The sequence below is a fragment of the Molothrus ater genome, chromosome 20 (assembly GCF_012460135.2).
Source record: "Molothrus ater isolate BHLD 08-10-18 breed brown headed cowbird chromosome 20, BPBGC_Mater_1.1, whole genome shotgun sequence".
NCBI lineage: Eukaryota > Metazoa > Chordata > Aves > Passeriformes > Icteridae > Molothrus > Molothrus ater.
Genome location: NC_050497.2, coordinates 7494893 through 7510985, shown reverse-complemented (window position 1 = coordinate 7510985; position 16093 = coordinate 7494893). Strand labels below are relative to the sequence as shown.

Here is a 16093-nt window from a genome sequence, read left to right as displayed (position 1 = left end):
CACACCCACCCACCCACACTTGTTGCTGACCTCAGCATGAATAACTTCTTTAGCCACAGAAAAGAAGCACAGAAAATACATCAGGAAATGCTGAAATGCTGTGCATCCCATTTATCTTGTAGAGGAGCACTCCACCTCTTTTTCCAACTCTGCTATCTACATATGCAAATTTTCCACTGCTGAGTGGCTTCCATAAGCCCCTCTTCCTCCCCTCTGAGCCAGGCATCATGAATAATTAACATGGCAGCTGGCTTTTGCTTTCATGGCAGACAATCAATTGGAAACTGTGCCAGAGATGCATTTGTTTCTCTCTCTTTTTCTGTTTTTCCCCATTTTCTGACCTAGTCAATGTTAATAAGCAGTGTTTGCACTGCAGCCTGCTTTCAAAAGGAGAGTGGCTCCCTGCCCGCTCTCCCCTTCTGCCTCTGGCTCCTGTGCTTTTCACACTCAAATCAAATGGTTCAGGGAAGGTGCTGCCCTTCAAACTTGATTGACTGATCAGCAGTGAGATGGGTGGGAGGAGGGGTCTGCCTGGGCCCTGCTACCTGGAGGATGAACCTCAGCAAGAGTGGAGCCCCTTTTGGGGAGCAGAGGATGCTCATCCTTTCACTTTGGTGCTTCACTTTGGAGCTGTGGGGCCAGAAGGGGCTCAGGAGAGTAATCCTGTGTGCCCCTGAGTTACAGAGAGGGTGAGGAAGCAAACCCTGCCTTCCTCCTCCTCACTTCCCAGTTTTACAGCCAGCAGTTGAGCATTTTGCCTCCTCCTTTCTGTCCTCAGCACCTGTGTGTGGAGAGGCCCAGCAGAGTCACAGGAGCCCAGGGCTGTGGCACAGTGCTCAAATCAGTGATGGTTTTGGTGCATCCTTCCCTCCTGCTCCCAGCTGCTCTGGCAAAGTGCCCTCCAGTTTATCCAGCCCTGCTGGGGCCATGCCCTGGGGCCAGTGCTGAGGGCCTGGTGAACAGGTTATGTCACCTGTCTCCCTTTCATATCCCATTACCCTCTCATCCCCTGTTTAAAATAACAATAAACCAGCCCATCTAACCCCCATCATTTTTTTTCTTTTTCTGGCTTTTTTCTTTTCTTCCTTTGATTTTCCACACTTACTTTTCCTGGAGAAAAAAATGGGGATGCAGGGGTGCAAAAGACCAATCTAAATCCTCTGTCTTAGTGAGCACAAGTCCAAATCCCACTCCAAGCCAGTACTTGTTACCTTAGACTTGTGTTGGTGTGGTAAAAACTCTCAACAGCTCCCACAGTTTGTTCTTGGGGCATCAAGGTAAGGAACCCTGTAGATGAATTATGGCCTGGCCACCACTGTTACCAGTCTTTGTGAGTTGTTTTCCTAAAGCTCTGTCTCTTTGATCACAAAATCATAAAAGAATTTCAACTTAAAAAAAAAAATCCAATAAAGCATTCAGTATCTGGCCACTCTAATTGCACATAAAGGCCAGAAAACATGGCTCTGGCAACCCTGAGAGGTATAAAGACCTGATAGTAAAGATTTTTAAAAGAATCTCATCCACAAAGGTCTTCATTTCCATCTCTTGGGTGCTGTAATGAACGTCTCAGCTCTGAGCTGCTTGGAGGTGAGGCACTTTCCTGGGCTGGCTCTGTGACCTGCAGCTCTCAGCTCAGCTCTGGGTTAGTGCCTTGCAGCTCTCCCTGGTTTAGTGTGCTCTGGCTCACAGCTGGATCTGGAGGATGTCTGTCAGGACTTTGGGAAGAGGGGAGCCTTTGACACTTTTGATTCTCTAACTCTGATTTGGGGAGGTGGTGCCAGCAGCTTTTCCTCTCTGCACGGCTGTGGGAGGTGAGCTCAGCCTTCATAATAACAGGATCTTTAGTATCAGCCATTTCAAATGCTGTGAGGCAGACAGCTGTATTAGCTCCAATGGGACTGAATTCAAAGCAGGAGCAAGTTCCTATTGTTCCCTTTGAAGAGTTACACCTTCTCATAGGTGAATTTGACCAATAACTTCGTGAAAAAAAAAATAACAGCAGAACAGGAGTTTTGAGAGCATTTGAGCTGGTTTATAAGCCCTCAGAAGGATGGCCTTCAGACAGGAGACTGAGACAGTATTTGGAATTTAGGATTCTCTTTTTTGGGAAAACACAGGTCTCCTGGTGCTCAGAAGCCTCTAAAAAAGCAGCACTGTGAAATTGGGAAGAAGGTGCAAAAAACTCAATCTTTTCTTCTCATCGATTGGGAAAAGGAGTTCGCTTTGCTCAGTAAACAGAGCTTTGATGGATTCCCTGGGTCCTTCCAGGAGCTGATCTGCTAAAATGACATTTTTATTACTGTTCATAAACTCCAATCTCCGGCTGCTGCCAAGAGATTAGACATAAGCTGTGGGCAAACTTGCTGGTCCGGTGGCTCAACAGGCAAGGGCAGGAGAGGTGAGAGTTTAGAGCTCACTGCTGGAGGGAGTGAGAGGGAGAGGAAGATGCAGGAGGTGCTTTGGACTGAGGACTGGGGGGACACACGAGGTTTAGCAAGCAGGGGATTGAGGAGAGGCATTTTCTGAGCTGCAGAGTTTCCTTCCTGGAAGTTCCTTTATTCCCAGAGCAGGGGCCAGCCCGGGTGTAGTGAACGTTCTGGGGATGGGGAGGAGCAGAGGTAGTGCTCATATTAGTGGATGATTGTCTTTAGAGCAATGAGCCCTGAGGGAAGGGCATTACAGGAATATAAAGATGGGAAGGGAAATTTGCACACAGTTCTATTATTTTTCCCTTTTGAGAAGGTGAGCTCTGTTCTCAGTGTGCTGATGAGTCAGGAAATCCATCCGGCTCTCAGATATTTATAAGGGACTAGCTGGTAACTGGTGAAAAATGCATGGACTACTGGGACTCTAATATCAGAGGAGTCTTCCTGTGCCATCTCCATGCTTCTCTTTCTTCATCCCTGCATCTCTGTTCCCACTCTCCTCTTATCTGCTGCCATTCAGTATCAATGGCTCTTGAGAGAAATGCCACAAATTCACCTTTTGGGGCCAAAGGAGCAGTCTTGCAGAAGCCAAACCCAGCAATTCAATGGAGCTTTGTTTCAGTCCCTAACACCTCCCCAGCACCTACCTTCCCCTTTTGGGATTGTGCCAGTGCTGTGCAGCCTTCACAGGTTTTTAACATGCCAACCTTTCCTGCCAGCTGCTGACCAGAAGGTGTCCCAAAGGACCAGCCCCATGTCCTTTCAGCTGGAACAGTTGAATCTTTAAGTGTATATATCTATATATATATAAATGCAGCAGCAAACAGAATTCACTGGTGTTTTTCCTTCCCCTCAGCACTGCAGTCCTTCCTTTGTGCCTATACCACCTATCCCAAGGACCTCAAGCACATCTTCCACATCAAATCTCTCCACCTGGGTCATGTGGCCAAGAGCTTTGGGCTGAGAGATGCCCCCCAGAACCTGACTGCTCTTCCAACTGCAGGCTCAAAGAGGAAAACCAAACCAAAACCGAAAAGGTAGGTCAGCCTCATGCTCCTGAGCTGTGCTGTGCTTTGCTCTTCAAGGTGGTTGGGCTTGCTCCAGGAGTCCAGTGTAAAAAAATCTGATCTGTTGGTAGAAATGATCCTTCTGCAAACCTGGAGGTGTGAGTAGCTCTGGAAAAAGAATTTCTGCAAAATCCTGTGGGATCTCTCCTGAGAATAGTCTGCAGCAAGCCCAGAGTTGCAGCTCTGTTTCCTCTGGTGTGTGCCCAGGGCTGTTCTGGGTAAGGAGCTGGAGACTCCCTGGTGCTGCTGGAGGAGCCCTGAACCCTCTTCTGTGCCTGCAGGGGAGCTGAAGGTGCTCAGTGCATCTGATCCTGGCTGCTCTGAGTTGGTTCAGGACAGATAATCCTCTCCTTTGGGATCACAGAGCTGAGGACATGCTCTCTCCCCCAGAGCAATGGCAGGATCCAGAAAAATCATTGCAATAATTCAAAGGAGGAAAATCTTTTTTCTTTATCAGCATCAATTGTGACTTTTTCCGTGTAATTGTTGCTACAAACCCTGTTAGCAAACCTTAGCCATGCAATTAAAGCACTAATCCACGTAATTGTTCCAGGGTTGGGCACTTCTCTTGCACATGCACCTATCCTGTGAAAAGAAAAAAAAAATTGCAAGGGGAAGGGATTTGAAAATAAAAAGTTGGAGCCTGCATTGTCCTGCTTTCAGCAGCCACCAGGGACAGGCCAGTGCTCTGCCTCCTGCTCCAGCTGACCCTCCTCAGCAGATGGGCAACAGGATGGGAATGCCCCTGTGAGCAGGGGATTTAAGGGAGCTTTATTTCGGGAAGAATAGCCTGATTAGCTGATAAAGAGCATGTAAGATGGTATGGGGTGGGCTTTGATGTCTTGCTGGCCCAGCAGGGTGTCAAGCTATGAGTGACAGTAGCGTGTCACAGGATTACTCGGCCTGTAACAATGCCTCTCTCTGTTCCTGTGATGTTGCTACTCTGTTAGAGCTACTTTTTCCCTTGTTACAAACCTCTTTTAGATGGGGGTTCCTCCTCCCCAAGTCTTCATCCCATTAGGGCACAGACAAGCTCAAGATACAGTAGGTATTTACACACAGGAGCTGTGGGGTTGGGGGATGTGGAGGTGTTGGAACAAATGGTCTGAGAGTGATTTGAGAGCTCATTTGCACGTGGATCACAGAATTGCAGCTCAAGGAGAGTGGGCAGACTTTGCACAGCTCTCTCACGGCTCAAGCTCCAGATTTCAAATCCGGGAGCATCTGCAAAGTTAAGACCCTGCAAAAAAAAATAGCCAAAGTTGTGATGTGCAACAATTGTTCCTGCCTGTGAAACTTGGCTTTAATCAGCTTTATCTGTGTGTGCTTAAAAAAATAAATAAATAAAGGGAGAGAATATATTAGTATTTATAGGATAGTTTAGAGAAAGTGAATATTGATTCACATTCAGTCTGCACTTGCATAAATCCAAGATTATGCTATTAACTTAGAGAATTGCTCTTGATTTCACTCTGGCAGAAAGCAAAAAGCAAAACTTAGCCTGCCATTTAGAAGACAAATGGTTTCTAATTGTAAAACGCAAGGCTTGAAATTATAACAGCACAGTCACAGAGCAATCTTTGTAATTATATTTCTCACATGATGCTGTGAGTGTTGGTTGTCGTATTACACATTGTCTCCCAACATCTGATACTGGTTTTTAATCAGGCTGCTCACTAAAGCCTCATCTCTCAGCACCTGTCTAGAGAATAAAGAGCAGGCACTCCAGGTTGAAAGTGGGGTAAAGGCAATCATTAAATGTTTCCTTAAGAGGACAAAGAAAACTTTTCATTTCTTTTGAAGTCTCCTTTTGTGCCTGGCGCCTCCTTGGAGAGCCTGCTGGGGGAAGGTGAGGCAGCGAGAGGGAGCAGCCAGGTGTGTGATGTTTCAGTGCTGAAATGTGGGAGCAGCCCTCTCCTCAGTGCCCATGTCAACTTCCATGCATTTTTCAGAGGTCTTTGTGCAAACCAGCTGTCCCCTTAGCTGGGGTGGATCTTGCAAAACCCGATCTGAAGGCGGAAAAATAATTGCCGGCGCTGTTTTCAGAAAGTTGCAGTGCTGTGCTGAGGTGAGAGATGAGCACCAGAACCAGATACTGCATATTGAATTACAGTACATCAGCTTAGTCAGTGTCTGGGCTCATGCTTTGACTGCAGGCTGGAGGCAAGGAAGCTGATCCCACCTCCACTTAGGGATTAGCTGTCCTTGCTTCGCCTGGAGTCGCAGCACGCCGAGGAAGTGGCTGACAGGCCAGATAGATTTGTCTTTTGACTCCTTCACAATGCACATGCCACAGACCCACTGCCATTCCACCATGCATCCCTGTGCTGCTCAGGCTTTTGCATTCTGGATCAACTGAGGGCCTGCTTTCCCTTTGAAATCAGTGTGTGCCCCCAAAGGCTTTCACTGCAGTGAGCAGTTGCAACTTAATTTGGTTTTTTGGTGAGTTCAAGCCATCACAAAGAAAGGTGACTCTTTAGTTCAGCTCATTCTGTGGAACTCCCTGCTACAGGAATTTCTGATGCAAGAAATGCTCAGAAGGATTGAATTTACTTACGAGTATCAAGAATTGCTACAGCATATGCAAAAAGTGATATAAAAACAAAGGTGAAAACCCCCTCGTGCTTCAGAGTTTAAGCCCAACCCTCAAGTGAGATGGGATCAGGGAGAGGAGCTTGAGAGCACTGCTGTACATCATTATCACAGTGCCATTGCTCTGATGTGGAGATGGGCATGGCCTGGAGGCTTTGGCTGCAGGATCATTGTGTTAATTCATTCTTCAGCATGGTCAGATAGAATCAGACAGCTCCTGGGAAACAGACCCTGTAGCCCTGTGTCTGTGGCCAGGGCAGCAGTTTCCTTTGGGTGCAAACTCGTGTCCTTTTACCTTCTCTCCCCCCTCACATCCGTGGTTCCACTTTTAAACATCTTGGTATTAACAATTTTTGAAAAAGTACGGGGCTTGTGACTCAAGGCTGCAGCTGGGCCTCCCTGCACAGCAATTGTCTCATCATTAGAAGCATTTTGCTTGCCAGTTTTTATGTGCACATTTAGAGCTTTCCTGATATCACTTAATTAGTCAAAATGCAGCTTTGGAATTCTGCCCACTGGGAATTTCACTTTGGGCAGTCTGCTCTAGAAAGCCAAACTGGAGCTCAGGTAAGAGCATGGGCAAATGGAGCCAAAAATGAGAGTAAGAGACATGGCTGCTGTGAAAGGAAACATCACCATCACTCTTCATTAAGGCAGTTCAGGGACACAGGTGAGTCCTGGCTACCACATCATGATGTTATAAAAGAAATCCTCTTATGAAATTAAAGTTTTATAGTTGTAAAATCCTTCTGATTGTCTCCTGCAGACAGCAGTGCCCTTTATTACTGTCCTGTTCCACTGTGGCTGCAGCACAGAGCCTTTGCTCCATCTCCAATCAAGTTAACAGTGCTTGCCCACAGAGCTGGAAAACCTCTGTGCTGGGGGCTGTGGACCAGAAATTGTCATCTCTCTCTAATTGAAATATATTCTGTTCTCTAGGCTGAAAAAGGGCCTGACAGAAGCAAGAATCCTGGGAGGATCCCAGCCTCCCAGTGCTGCTTTTGTCCTTTTTCCATAGGGTGAAGACCAAGGGATGGCAGTGAAAGGGAGACTGGGGTTTCTGTGTGGCTGAAATGCATTTGCCTTCAGTAGGGCAAGGTGGGCTTTGCTGCTCAGCACACCCCAGTGTGGAGACCACCCTGCCCTGAGTGTTCTGGAACAGGCTTGGTGCTCATTCTGGCTGGGTAATAATTTTCCTTGGTCTTCTCAAGCATCTGCATCAGCTGGAGCAGAGGACCTGGGCCATCTGTTGACCTGTCGAGAGCAGTGGAGGCTTGCTGATGGATTTCTTGCCCCCACTCTGCAAAAACAACAGCAGCAAAACCAACCCAAACAGGGTTGCATTGGCTGCAGATGGTTCATCCAATGCTCTAAGTAGGAAAAGCAGGTGTTGCAGCAGCCTTGGCCCAGAGGTAACCCAGCTCTGCTGCTGGCACAGTGTCAAGGAGCTGTTGGAGATGCTGTCAGGCAGATTGATGGTGCAATCCACGTTGAAATGTTTTCTGATAAATGGAACGGCCTCCTCGGCTCTCTCCAAAGACACACCATGAGTTCTGGGACTGTGTGTCAGAACTTCATCCTCCTCCTGCCTCAGCTGGAGCAATTTGGGAGCCTCTGGATGCTGCAGATGCTGGGAGTTGGTTAAAGGTCACCACACCTGTGCACTGCATTGCAGCAGCATCTCACACAGCAAGACAAAGGAACAGGCAGTGATGCCAGCCAGGTTGAGAGGCACCTCCAAGAACAAGATCACTCACACTGAGGTGAAAGATGAGCAGAGGCATCTTCTGAGCCAGCACCAGGAGATCAGTCCAAAGCATTCAGATTTCCTCAGAGATGGAGGGTTGGGCAGCACCAGCATCCCTGGGATCCCTGTGGCTGCCAGGTGGGGAAGGGGAGCAGCAGGCTGGGAGCAGCTCTGTGAGTGGGTGTAGAAGGGAACTGAAACAGAGAGGAGGATTTTACTCTTCCTTCAATGGACACTTTTCCTTCCAGATGTTCCTCTCCTGCCTTTTCATCATACAGTGATGTATTTAGCAAGATTCACAAGTTTCTCATGTTTAAACAGTGTTTAAATCCCAGTTTTCTGAAGGAGAACAGATTTTTTTTTGTCTTTAAAACTTCGGCCTGGTCTTTTCCAGCCTTTGAGGAGATACCAGAGTCATCTGGGGACAGTTCCTCTTTTTCCTTATTGTCTCTCTGCTGAGGGTCTTGGTACCAGCTTTTGTGAGGTTGCAGCTTAATTACAGATGTGCACAGGCAGCTCTGAACCTGAGTCTTTTATTCCTTCCTCTGTCTCAGTACACCATGATACCTAGACATGAGATCACAGCAAGAGATGCTCATCATCCATGTGCTTTTCCAGTGATGGGAACATGGGTTCTGTCTGTGTTGCAAATGCATCTTTACATTTACAGCTTTTCTGTGAAGCTTTTTGCCACAGTATCACCACACAGCTCCCTTAAATTAACATCCCACCAGCCCTCAGCACCAGGGAAAGCCCAGGGAGGTGGGAGAATGGACATGGAGGGCAAAGAGATTAAAAAACCTTGCCCAAGGATGCTCAGGGGTGAGTGTTAAGGTCTTGCTCAGTTCTCCTGGGCTTTGTCTCATGACCTTGGTGAGAGAAGGTGCCCTGTGGTTATCTTGCTGCTCCCAGAGACTGTCAGCAGTTGGGCAGAGAGGGGAATTCACAGCTCTACAGCAGGAATCAGGGCTCCTGAGCTGGTGCAGTTTCCTGGTGTGCTGTCACTGAAGGCTGGTTCCCTGTAGCTCCTCCATCTCATGGTTACACAGGGCCTTGACAGCTGCTTTTCTTCTGTGATGAGCACAGGTTCCACAGCACAACTCCATTGATTTTTGTGGCCCTGGGTTAGAGGGAGAGAGCTCCCTTTTCCCTGCATCCCTGCTTTTCTGTGTACAGCTGATCACCTCAGCAGGGAGTATTGATTTACTAATTGGGCAGCAATTTCACCTGATTGGTAATAAAGTGTTGGACAACCTCCCTGCTGAGCTGCAGCTCAGCCCTGCAGCTACTGGTGGATTCCTTGTCCTTCTGCAGCAGAGTTCCCTCTTGTTAAGTAAACTGGTGTGTTGCTTGGAAACCCAGGAATTACTGTAGGAAACGCTTGGAGACAACAATCAAAGTGTCAAATAGGAACTTCACCCACTGGTGGAGGGGGCTGAGCAGAGGATACCCCTGCACAGGCTCTGGGAAGGGAGTAAAAACACCCCAGGCAGCCAGGGTTCACTTCCCTTGTCCTCCCTGCGTGTTTGAATGCCTTGGTCCGTTGCTGCAGCCAGAATTTCTTCCTTCTCTTCAACACCCAGCATGGATTTGGACACCTGAAGGGACTTGGAGGCAGTGCTAGAAGGTGTCACCTTTAGGGCTGCTGAGTCCCTGTCTTGTCACCAAAGCTCTCTGGGGCTGCTGTTCAGTTCAGTTCCCTCCTGTGCAGAGGGACAGACGGACTTCTGTTCTGTCTTTCTGGAAACTCTTGAGATCTGTTACAGGTCCTTACTAGAACTTGCTCAGAGAGGTGCACCCTGGAGGTGTCCAAGGCCAGGCGGGAAGGGGCTGGTTGGACCTAGGTCTAGTGCAAGGAATGAGGTGATGTTTAGGGTCCCCTTCCAGCCCAAACCAGGCTGTGACTCTGTGGTGATGAAGAGGAGAGTGGGACATGCCAACACCAGTAGCTGTGGATGCCCTGTTGTGCCCAGGACCATGGGAATGAGCTAGGGAATGACTGATCCTGCACCCAAGAAATTGTATTTTAAATAACTGAGGGTGAGCTTTGCCCAAAGTTATGGAGCAGGACAGTGGCAGAACTCATGGTGGGAAAATGCTGAGTGGGTTTTTAATTTTACAGCTGGCAGTTTAGGGCTGCAGGGACATCCATGTTGGAGTTTGGTGGCCATGCAAAATGCAGCTACTCTTGCAAAAGCCAGTCTCTGGAGGGGGAGGCTGTGAGGTGCATGGGATGGCTGCAGGACACTGCAAGAAAAGAAAATCTGTTGGATCTGTTGGGTTTAGACTCATGACATTCTAATTATTCCCCTCGTTTATTTGGGAGTAGGTTGTGTTTTCAAGCTCTGGATTTAAGTTCTATTTATAAAATGTTTCCATTGTTCAATGTCATTGGGCTGTTAGGATTGTTGTTGTTGTTGTTGTTATTATTATTATTATTATTATTATTATTATTATTATATTATTATTATTATTATTATTATTATTATTATTATATTTATTTATTTCCAAACTGCTGTGTCACCTCATTCATCAGCCTTCAGGCACACAAGCTTCCCTCCTTCTCCCCACCACCCCTGCAAGAGCATTTGTACAGAACAAAGGCTTGCTTTGAAAAACGCCGTGATATTTTGCCACCTTTGTGGAAACCTGTCACAACAAAACCTAATTTTGCACGAGGCAGAATTTCAAACCAAGCCTCAAGGAAAGGGAGCTGCTCCTTCTCTAATGTGCAGCTGTCAGTGGCATTGCAGGAACCCACCCAGCAGGAGAAGGGGTTCTGAATTCCTGAATTCCTGAATTCCTGAATTGCTCTGCTCTTCCCCCTGCCCAGGTCTGAGCTGCTCAAGAAGACCCACAGCAAACGTCGCCTTGCTGAGCTCCTGTGCTCTGAGTATTCCAGTGGGATGGACACTGCTGGAGCCAAGGTCAAGAAGAGGAAGAAAAAGCCGAGGAAAGCTGGCAACCAGCAGATTCCAACATAAGCCAGGCCCTTCCAGTCACTGGCTGTAAAAGCTGCTCGAGTGCCTCAGCCGGGGGTCAGGGTGACCTGCCAAAGCAGCTGAGCAGTGTTTCAATTTATCAGGCAAGTGTGGGAGGGATCCTGGGGATCTTGGCCTCCTCCCCTTCATTCCATAGGTCCAAGTGGAATGGAATCTGGGCGTGTCCTGTTGTACTGCTGCAGTTCAATGTGGCCTCCTGAAGATGCACCATGTTCCTAAGATGGCTTTTTAGCAAGAAAAATAAAAAAAGGTTAAATATGATTTTCAGAGAAAGGTGATGTGTGTGCAACATAAAAGTGAGACAAGTTTGGGCAGGCAGGAGGTGCTTTTCTGTTTTAGGAACACTCCACCATCCCTTCACTTGCTGTTTCCAGCCAGGTAAACATGGCAGGGGAGGAGCACCATGGAGAGGGGAATCTGCCCTGTCCCCTGTCACTGTACAGGGAGCACTTCTGCTCCTGTCTCAGGTAATGAAGCCACGCTGCTGCCACCTCCTCTCCTGTCCTCTGTGCACTGGGCAAGGTCTGTCCCTGGACACTCTTAGTCAGAATTGCCACCTGCAGGGGTGCCAGGGGCAGGACTGTGGAGAACTCTTCAGTGCAGTGACACACAGTCCCTTTGGGGCAGAGCCCATGTGCACAGAACTCTCCCTGTCAGAGCTCCTGGGGACAAACATTGTCACTGTGGGAAGGAGCCAGAGTGCAATCCAGCACTCTCCAAACTTCTCCTTGCCTGCAGCATGTTGTCATTCCTGGTTATGTAACACACAGGGAGTCTGAGATGTCTCACCTCTCTGAACATTAAAGCCTTTGCAGGTTCTTGCAAACCCTTGCCAGTCATGACCCAGCCTTTTGGGGTTCTCTGCCTTGCCTGGGCCTGCTTTGAGCTGATGGATTTCACTTCTTGCTTCTGCCATTTGCCATCCATCTTGTTCCCATCAGAGAGCTGGGACACTGGGAAAAGGGAAGCAGGATGGCCCCAGTGTGCTGAGATGTTCACCACAGTGTGTGAAATGAAACCCAAACTGCCTTGTGAGTGGGAAAGTGCCCCCAAAACCTGCAGGAGATTTCCCTGCAGGTGAGCCCCCACCTGTCCCTCCCTCTGCTTCTTCCAGCCCCTCCTAGAGCACAAGCACCAAGCAGGGCAGGGGTGAAACAGCACAAACCCAGCCAAAACACAACTTTCTGCTCCCTGCACGTGTCTTCCTCGAGGAAAGGGATGAGGAAGAGCAGCCCACCATGACCTGAGCCAGGCATGTTTAATGCAGGAGCAGAAAGTGCTCAAATAGTGGCAATTTCAGACGTCAGAAGGAAGAAAGTACTGAAAAAGGAGTATAAACAGATGAAAACGATGCCTTGTAAATGCAGAATTGAGGGCACCTACTTTGGGCTGTAGTGAGTCATACAAAGGATTGTAGGAGAGCAGCAATCAGCCCCAAAGTATTTAATTTCTGAAGTGAAGGTAACTTTTGAAACCAGAATTTTTCTTTCCTCCCAGGCAATTATTAAACACTCTGATTTCACTGCAATACTTTTTTCAACACTTCTGAAAGATGATAGAAAGGCTCCAGTATCAAATTAACCATGATTTTTCAGAGAGAATGAAGTCACAAACATTTATTAGATTAAAATAAAATAACAAAACCCACCTGATTTAGTTATGAGAACTATTTGGAAGAGCAATCAGGTTTAAGGCAAATGTCAACTTAAACAGAAAAGAAACCCCTGAGGATGAAAATGACTCAGAATGATGCAGAGAGTGCAAGTTTGGGAATGATCTTGTGCATGAAGGGAAAGTACATGACCTTCTCCTGGCTGACTGTCACATAGGAATTAATAGGGACTATTGGCAAATTCATAATAGTAGGAAAAAAGGCCAACAGCATGTAGGTGAGAGACATCAGGAGATCTCATTGCTGCCTGTATTAACTGGGCATGAAAAAATACAAATGGTTATGATGAATAAAGTGATTTTTAAAAAATATTAGAGTGCCTTTTTCTTTCAGCTTCACCATCTTTAGCAGAGAGGCTGGATAGCTTGAGTGATTAGGGAAATAGAGGAGGAGATTGTTGAATAAGAAAGTGTTAAAAGAAATGCACCTGAAGTTAAATGCACATGCACCTGAGTTTTCTCTTAATAAACTTGAAGGCTGATGAGAAAAAGGTGTTTGAATTGTGGCTGGGTGGGCAGGAGTCAAATTCTACCCTCATTTACACTTGGGCAGCTCCAGTTTGGCTCTGAGCTGGCTTTGCCCTTGTGCGCCACTCAATTCAATAAGAACCTGGTAGGTTTGGGGTTGATTTCACTCAAATCACCCTTTCATTCAGGCAGGGCAGGGTGTGGTGCTTGGAGCTGCTCTAGAGTTCCATCATTTCCACCACCTGCAGCAGCACCAGGGTGCTGTGTGTGCAGAGGTTCCCAAATCCTCTGAGCACCCAAATGCCAGAGGAGCAGCCAGGGGTGACAGTGCATTCCTGTGGCATGGAGCAGGTGGATGCTGCCCTGAACTTCTCCTGGATTTGTCCCCTCTTGCTCTGAGGTACGTGGTGTGTGCTGAGTGGTCTTGGCTGGGTGGGAGCTGGGTTTGGCAGTGTTGGTGGAGCTGCAGCTTTGGTTTTGGCTTTGGTCCTGTTTGCTTGTCTGGATTGTGGTGGAGGGCAAGGGCCTCACTGCCCTGCAGCCCAAAGCCCCTGGGTTTGGTCTGGAAATTGTGGCACTGTGTAACTTCTCTACACAGCTGCTTGTGAGTCAGACCAGGGCTTAGCTGGGTTTGCCTTCCCTGCTCTCACACCCTGAGATTGCAGGAGATGCTCTTGTGTTTTCTCAGCTCTCTTCTGGCTCCATGTCCTTTAGCTGTGGTGGGAGCTCACATCCTCCTCTCCTCTGCAGCCGGAGAGTTCACACTGCAAGGCTTTGATGAGGAAAAAGCAAAGTGGTCACCAGGAGCTGGGTCAGACACAGGACACAGCCCTGGTCCCTGACTGCTGAGAGCACCACAACTGGGCAGGGTAGAAAGCAGCAGAGCCTCCCTGTGTACAACACCTTGTTTTCTCCATAAACCTGGGAGAGGGCAGGAAAAGCAGCAGTGCTCTGGGCTTTCCTTTCTGACATAGTTTTGTTTGGTGCTCGGATGAATCCATGGAATATCTTGGCTAGAAACAATTCTGCTGATTGCAATGACTTTGTGTGTGCTGGCATGTCCAGCAGGGCAGCTCCTGCTGGGGCTGTGCTGAGGGTGCTGGTCCTGGTTAAAGCTGTGCCAGGAGGGGAGGAAGGTGGCCCTCGAGCTGGGTAAAAGCCTGGAAGGGACCTGAGAGCCAGGGCTGTGTTTGGCCCTGGCAAACCCACTGCACCCTCTGGATCCAGAGCCTGGAGCTGACAGAGCCCAACCAGCAGCAGCAGCAGCTTGTTGGGCTCTGTACCCTGGAGAAATCCCTGCTGCAATACTCCAGAGGTTTCCCTGCTGGGACTGGTGCTTCTCAACTGTTCTGGTTTCTTTTTTGCTTCATAGAATTTCAACCCAGCACAGCCTGTCCTACCCCTGGGGCCTTGCCAGGACTGTGCCCACCTGGCACCATCCTCTGGAAATATTTCCAGCCTGCTCAGGGGCTGCTGTAGGTGCAGGGCCAGTGCTGGTGGGACACCAGCTCCCATCTCAGTCCCTGCACACAGGCTGGAGGTGAGCTTGGTCCTCCAGCAGGTTTTGAGACCCTCCCACACACGATGCTGTTCATGTGGCAGGTGTGGTGCTCTCTGCTTACAGCCTGTGGTGTCTTCCCGAAACTGTTTTATCTTGAAGCTTGACTCTGCTGTGAGATCTCCCTGGCAGCAACAGCTCCAGCCCTCCTGTCTCCTCTGCTCTCTTTCCTCCCCACCACCCTGGCACAGCCATTCCCCCTTCCCAGAGCAGAGGATTCCTGAGGACTCTCTCCTGCTCTCTCCTCCCACCCTCCTGGCACAAACTGGACCCTGGCACTGTGTTGTGGTGCTGGCTCCACTGGTACAGGGGAGTTTCCAGCTCCTTCCAGATGTGAAATGGCAAATTTAAATATTGCAATTACAAACGTGTAACGAAGCCTTGTACTTCATTAATGTAAGAGGAGGAATCTGCTACGGCTACAAGGACAATTAAATATTAGAGAATGTCTTTGATTCACATTCCTGCTGTGTAAATGGGAGGAAGGTTGCTGTATGCTCCTTGCCTTTGCGCTCACAAAATGAAAAGCACACCCACTGCAAGTTGTCCTTTGATAGATTTTTAATATGATTTTAAAGAGTTTTGTTTGGCCTCATTCTTATTCAATGAGATTAATTTAAAGCACTTATCCCCTGGGTTTAAGTCAATCCATGTAGGATTTGGGACGGGGGTTGTTGCCCGGGGAGGGGGTTGTTTGCAGGCCTCTCTGAAAGACTCCTTTCCCACTTCATTAACCCCGAGCTGGGAGCGACCCCCCCTTCCTCCTCCTCCTCCTCCTCCTCGCCCAGCCGAGGCCCGGGGATTTACCAAACTCCGCCATTCACATGCAAAGAGCCGGCCCCATCCACAAAGGCCGGGGGCTCTCGCCCCCAGGCGTGGCTGCGCATTTGGCCGAGCCGACAATCGCGGGGCTCGGGGCGAACGGGGCAAAGCTCCCGGGACGGGGGCACCGGGCTGGGACCCGGCCCGGGGATCTGGAGGGGGATCTGGAGGGCCGGTGGGTGCCGGGGGGGCTCGCAGACAGCCGGGGGGAGCGGCCGGGGCCGGGGGGACCCGCAGCCCATCTGTCGGCTCCCCGAGCCGGCGAGCGCTGCCCGGCTGTCCCGGGCACCAGCTGCCGGGCCCGCTGGCCGCGGCCAGATGAGCGACACTTTTAAAGGGTGGAAACAATCCATTTTCCAAAGCGATCATTTAAAGCACTTAGGCAATTATACACTTAAGATGAGCGTTATTAATTCACCGGAGTCGCGGCTATCACCGCGCCGGGCTGCCCCGCTTCCCCGGCCGGTCCCGCATGCCGGCACTGGAGCCGGGCCCCGGGGGGACACCGAGCCCCGGGGGGACACCGAGCCCCACGGGGACACCGAGCCCCACGGGGACACCGAGCCCCACGGGGACACCGAGCCCCGGGGAGCGAGCGGGGGGTCCGTGCGATGGGAGGTGGGAAAACTCCTCTTTGCTGTTCCCTTCCCCTCGGCGGCGGCCGTTCCGCCAGAGCAAACAAGCGGGAGGGGAAGAAGAAGGGGTCGGCGGAGGCGAGACCCGTTTGTTTGTAAAGAAGT

At 49.3% G+C, this 16093-nt stretch overlaps 1 protein-coding gene across 3 annotated transcripts in view; it reads left to right on the top strand.

The window, feature by feature from the left end:
* Positions 1-12817, top strand: part of DDX31 (DEAD-box helicase 31) — a 44390-nt gene extending 31573 nt beyond the window's left edge. For 2 of the 3 annotated variants that reach the window (XM_036394280.2, XM_054516912.1), the window contains 2 exons: positions 3283-3463; positions 10666-12817. In XM_036394280.2, the coding sequence (XP_036250173.2) occupies positions 3283-3463; positions 10666-10816 (332 nt within the window). In that variant the 3' untranslated portion in view covers positions 10817-12817. The remainder of the gene's footprint in view (positions 1-3282; positions 3464-10665) is intronic. The other variant, XR_008508738.1, reaches the window with a different exon arrangement.
* Positions 12818-16093: the final 3276 nt, after the last annotated feature.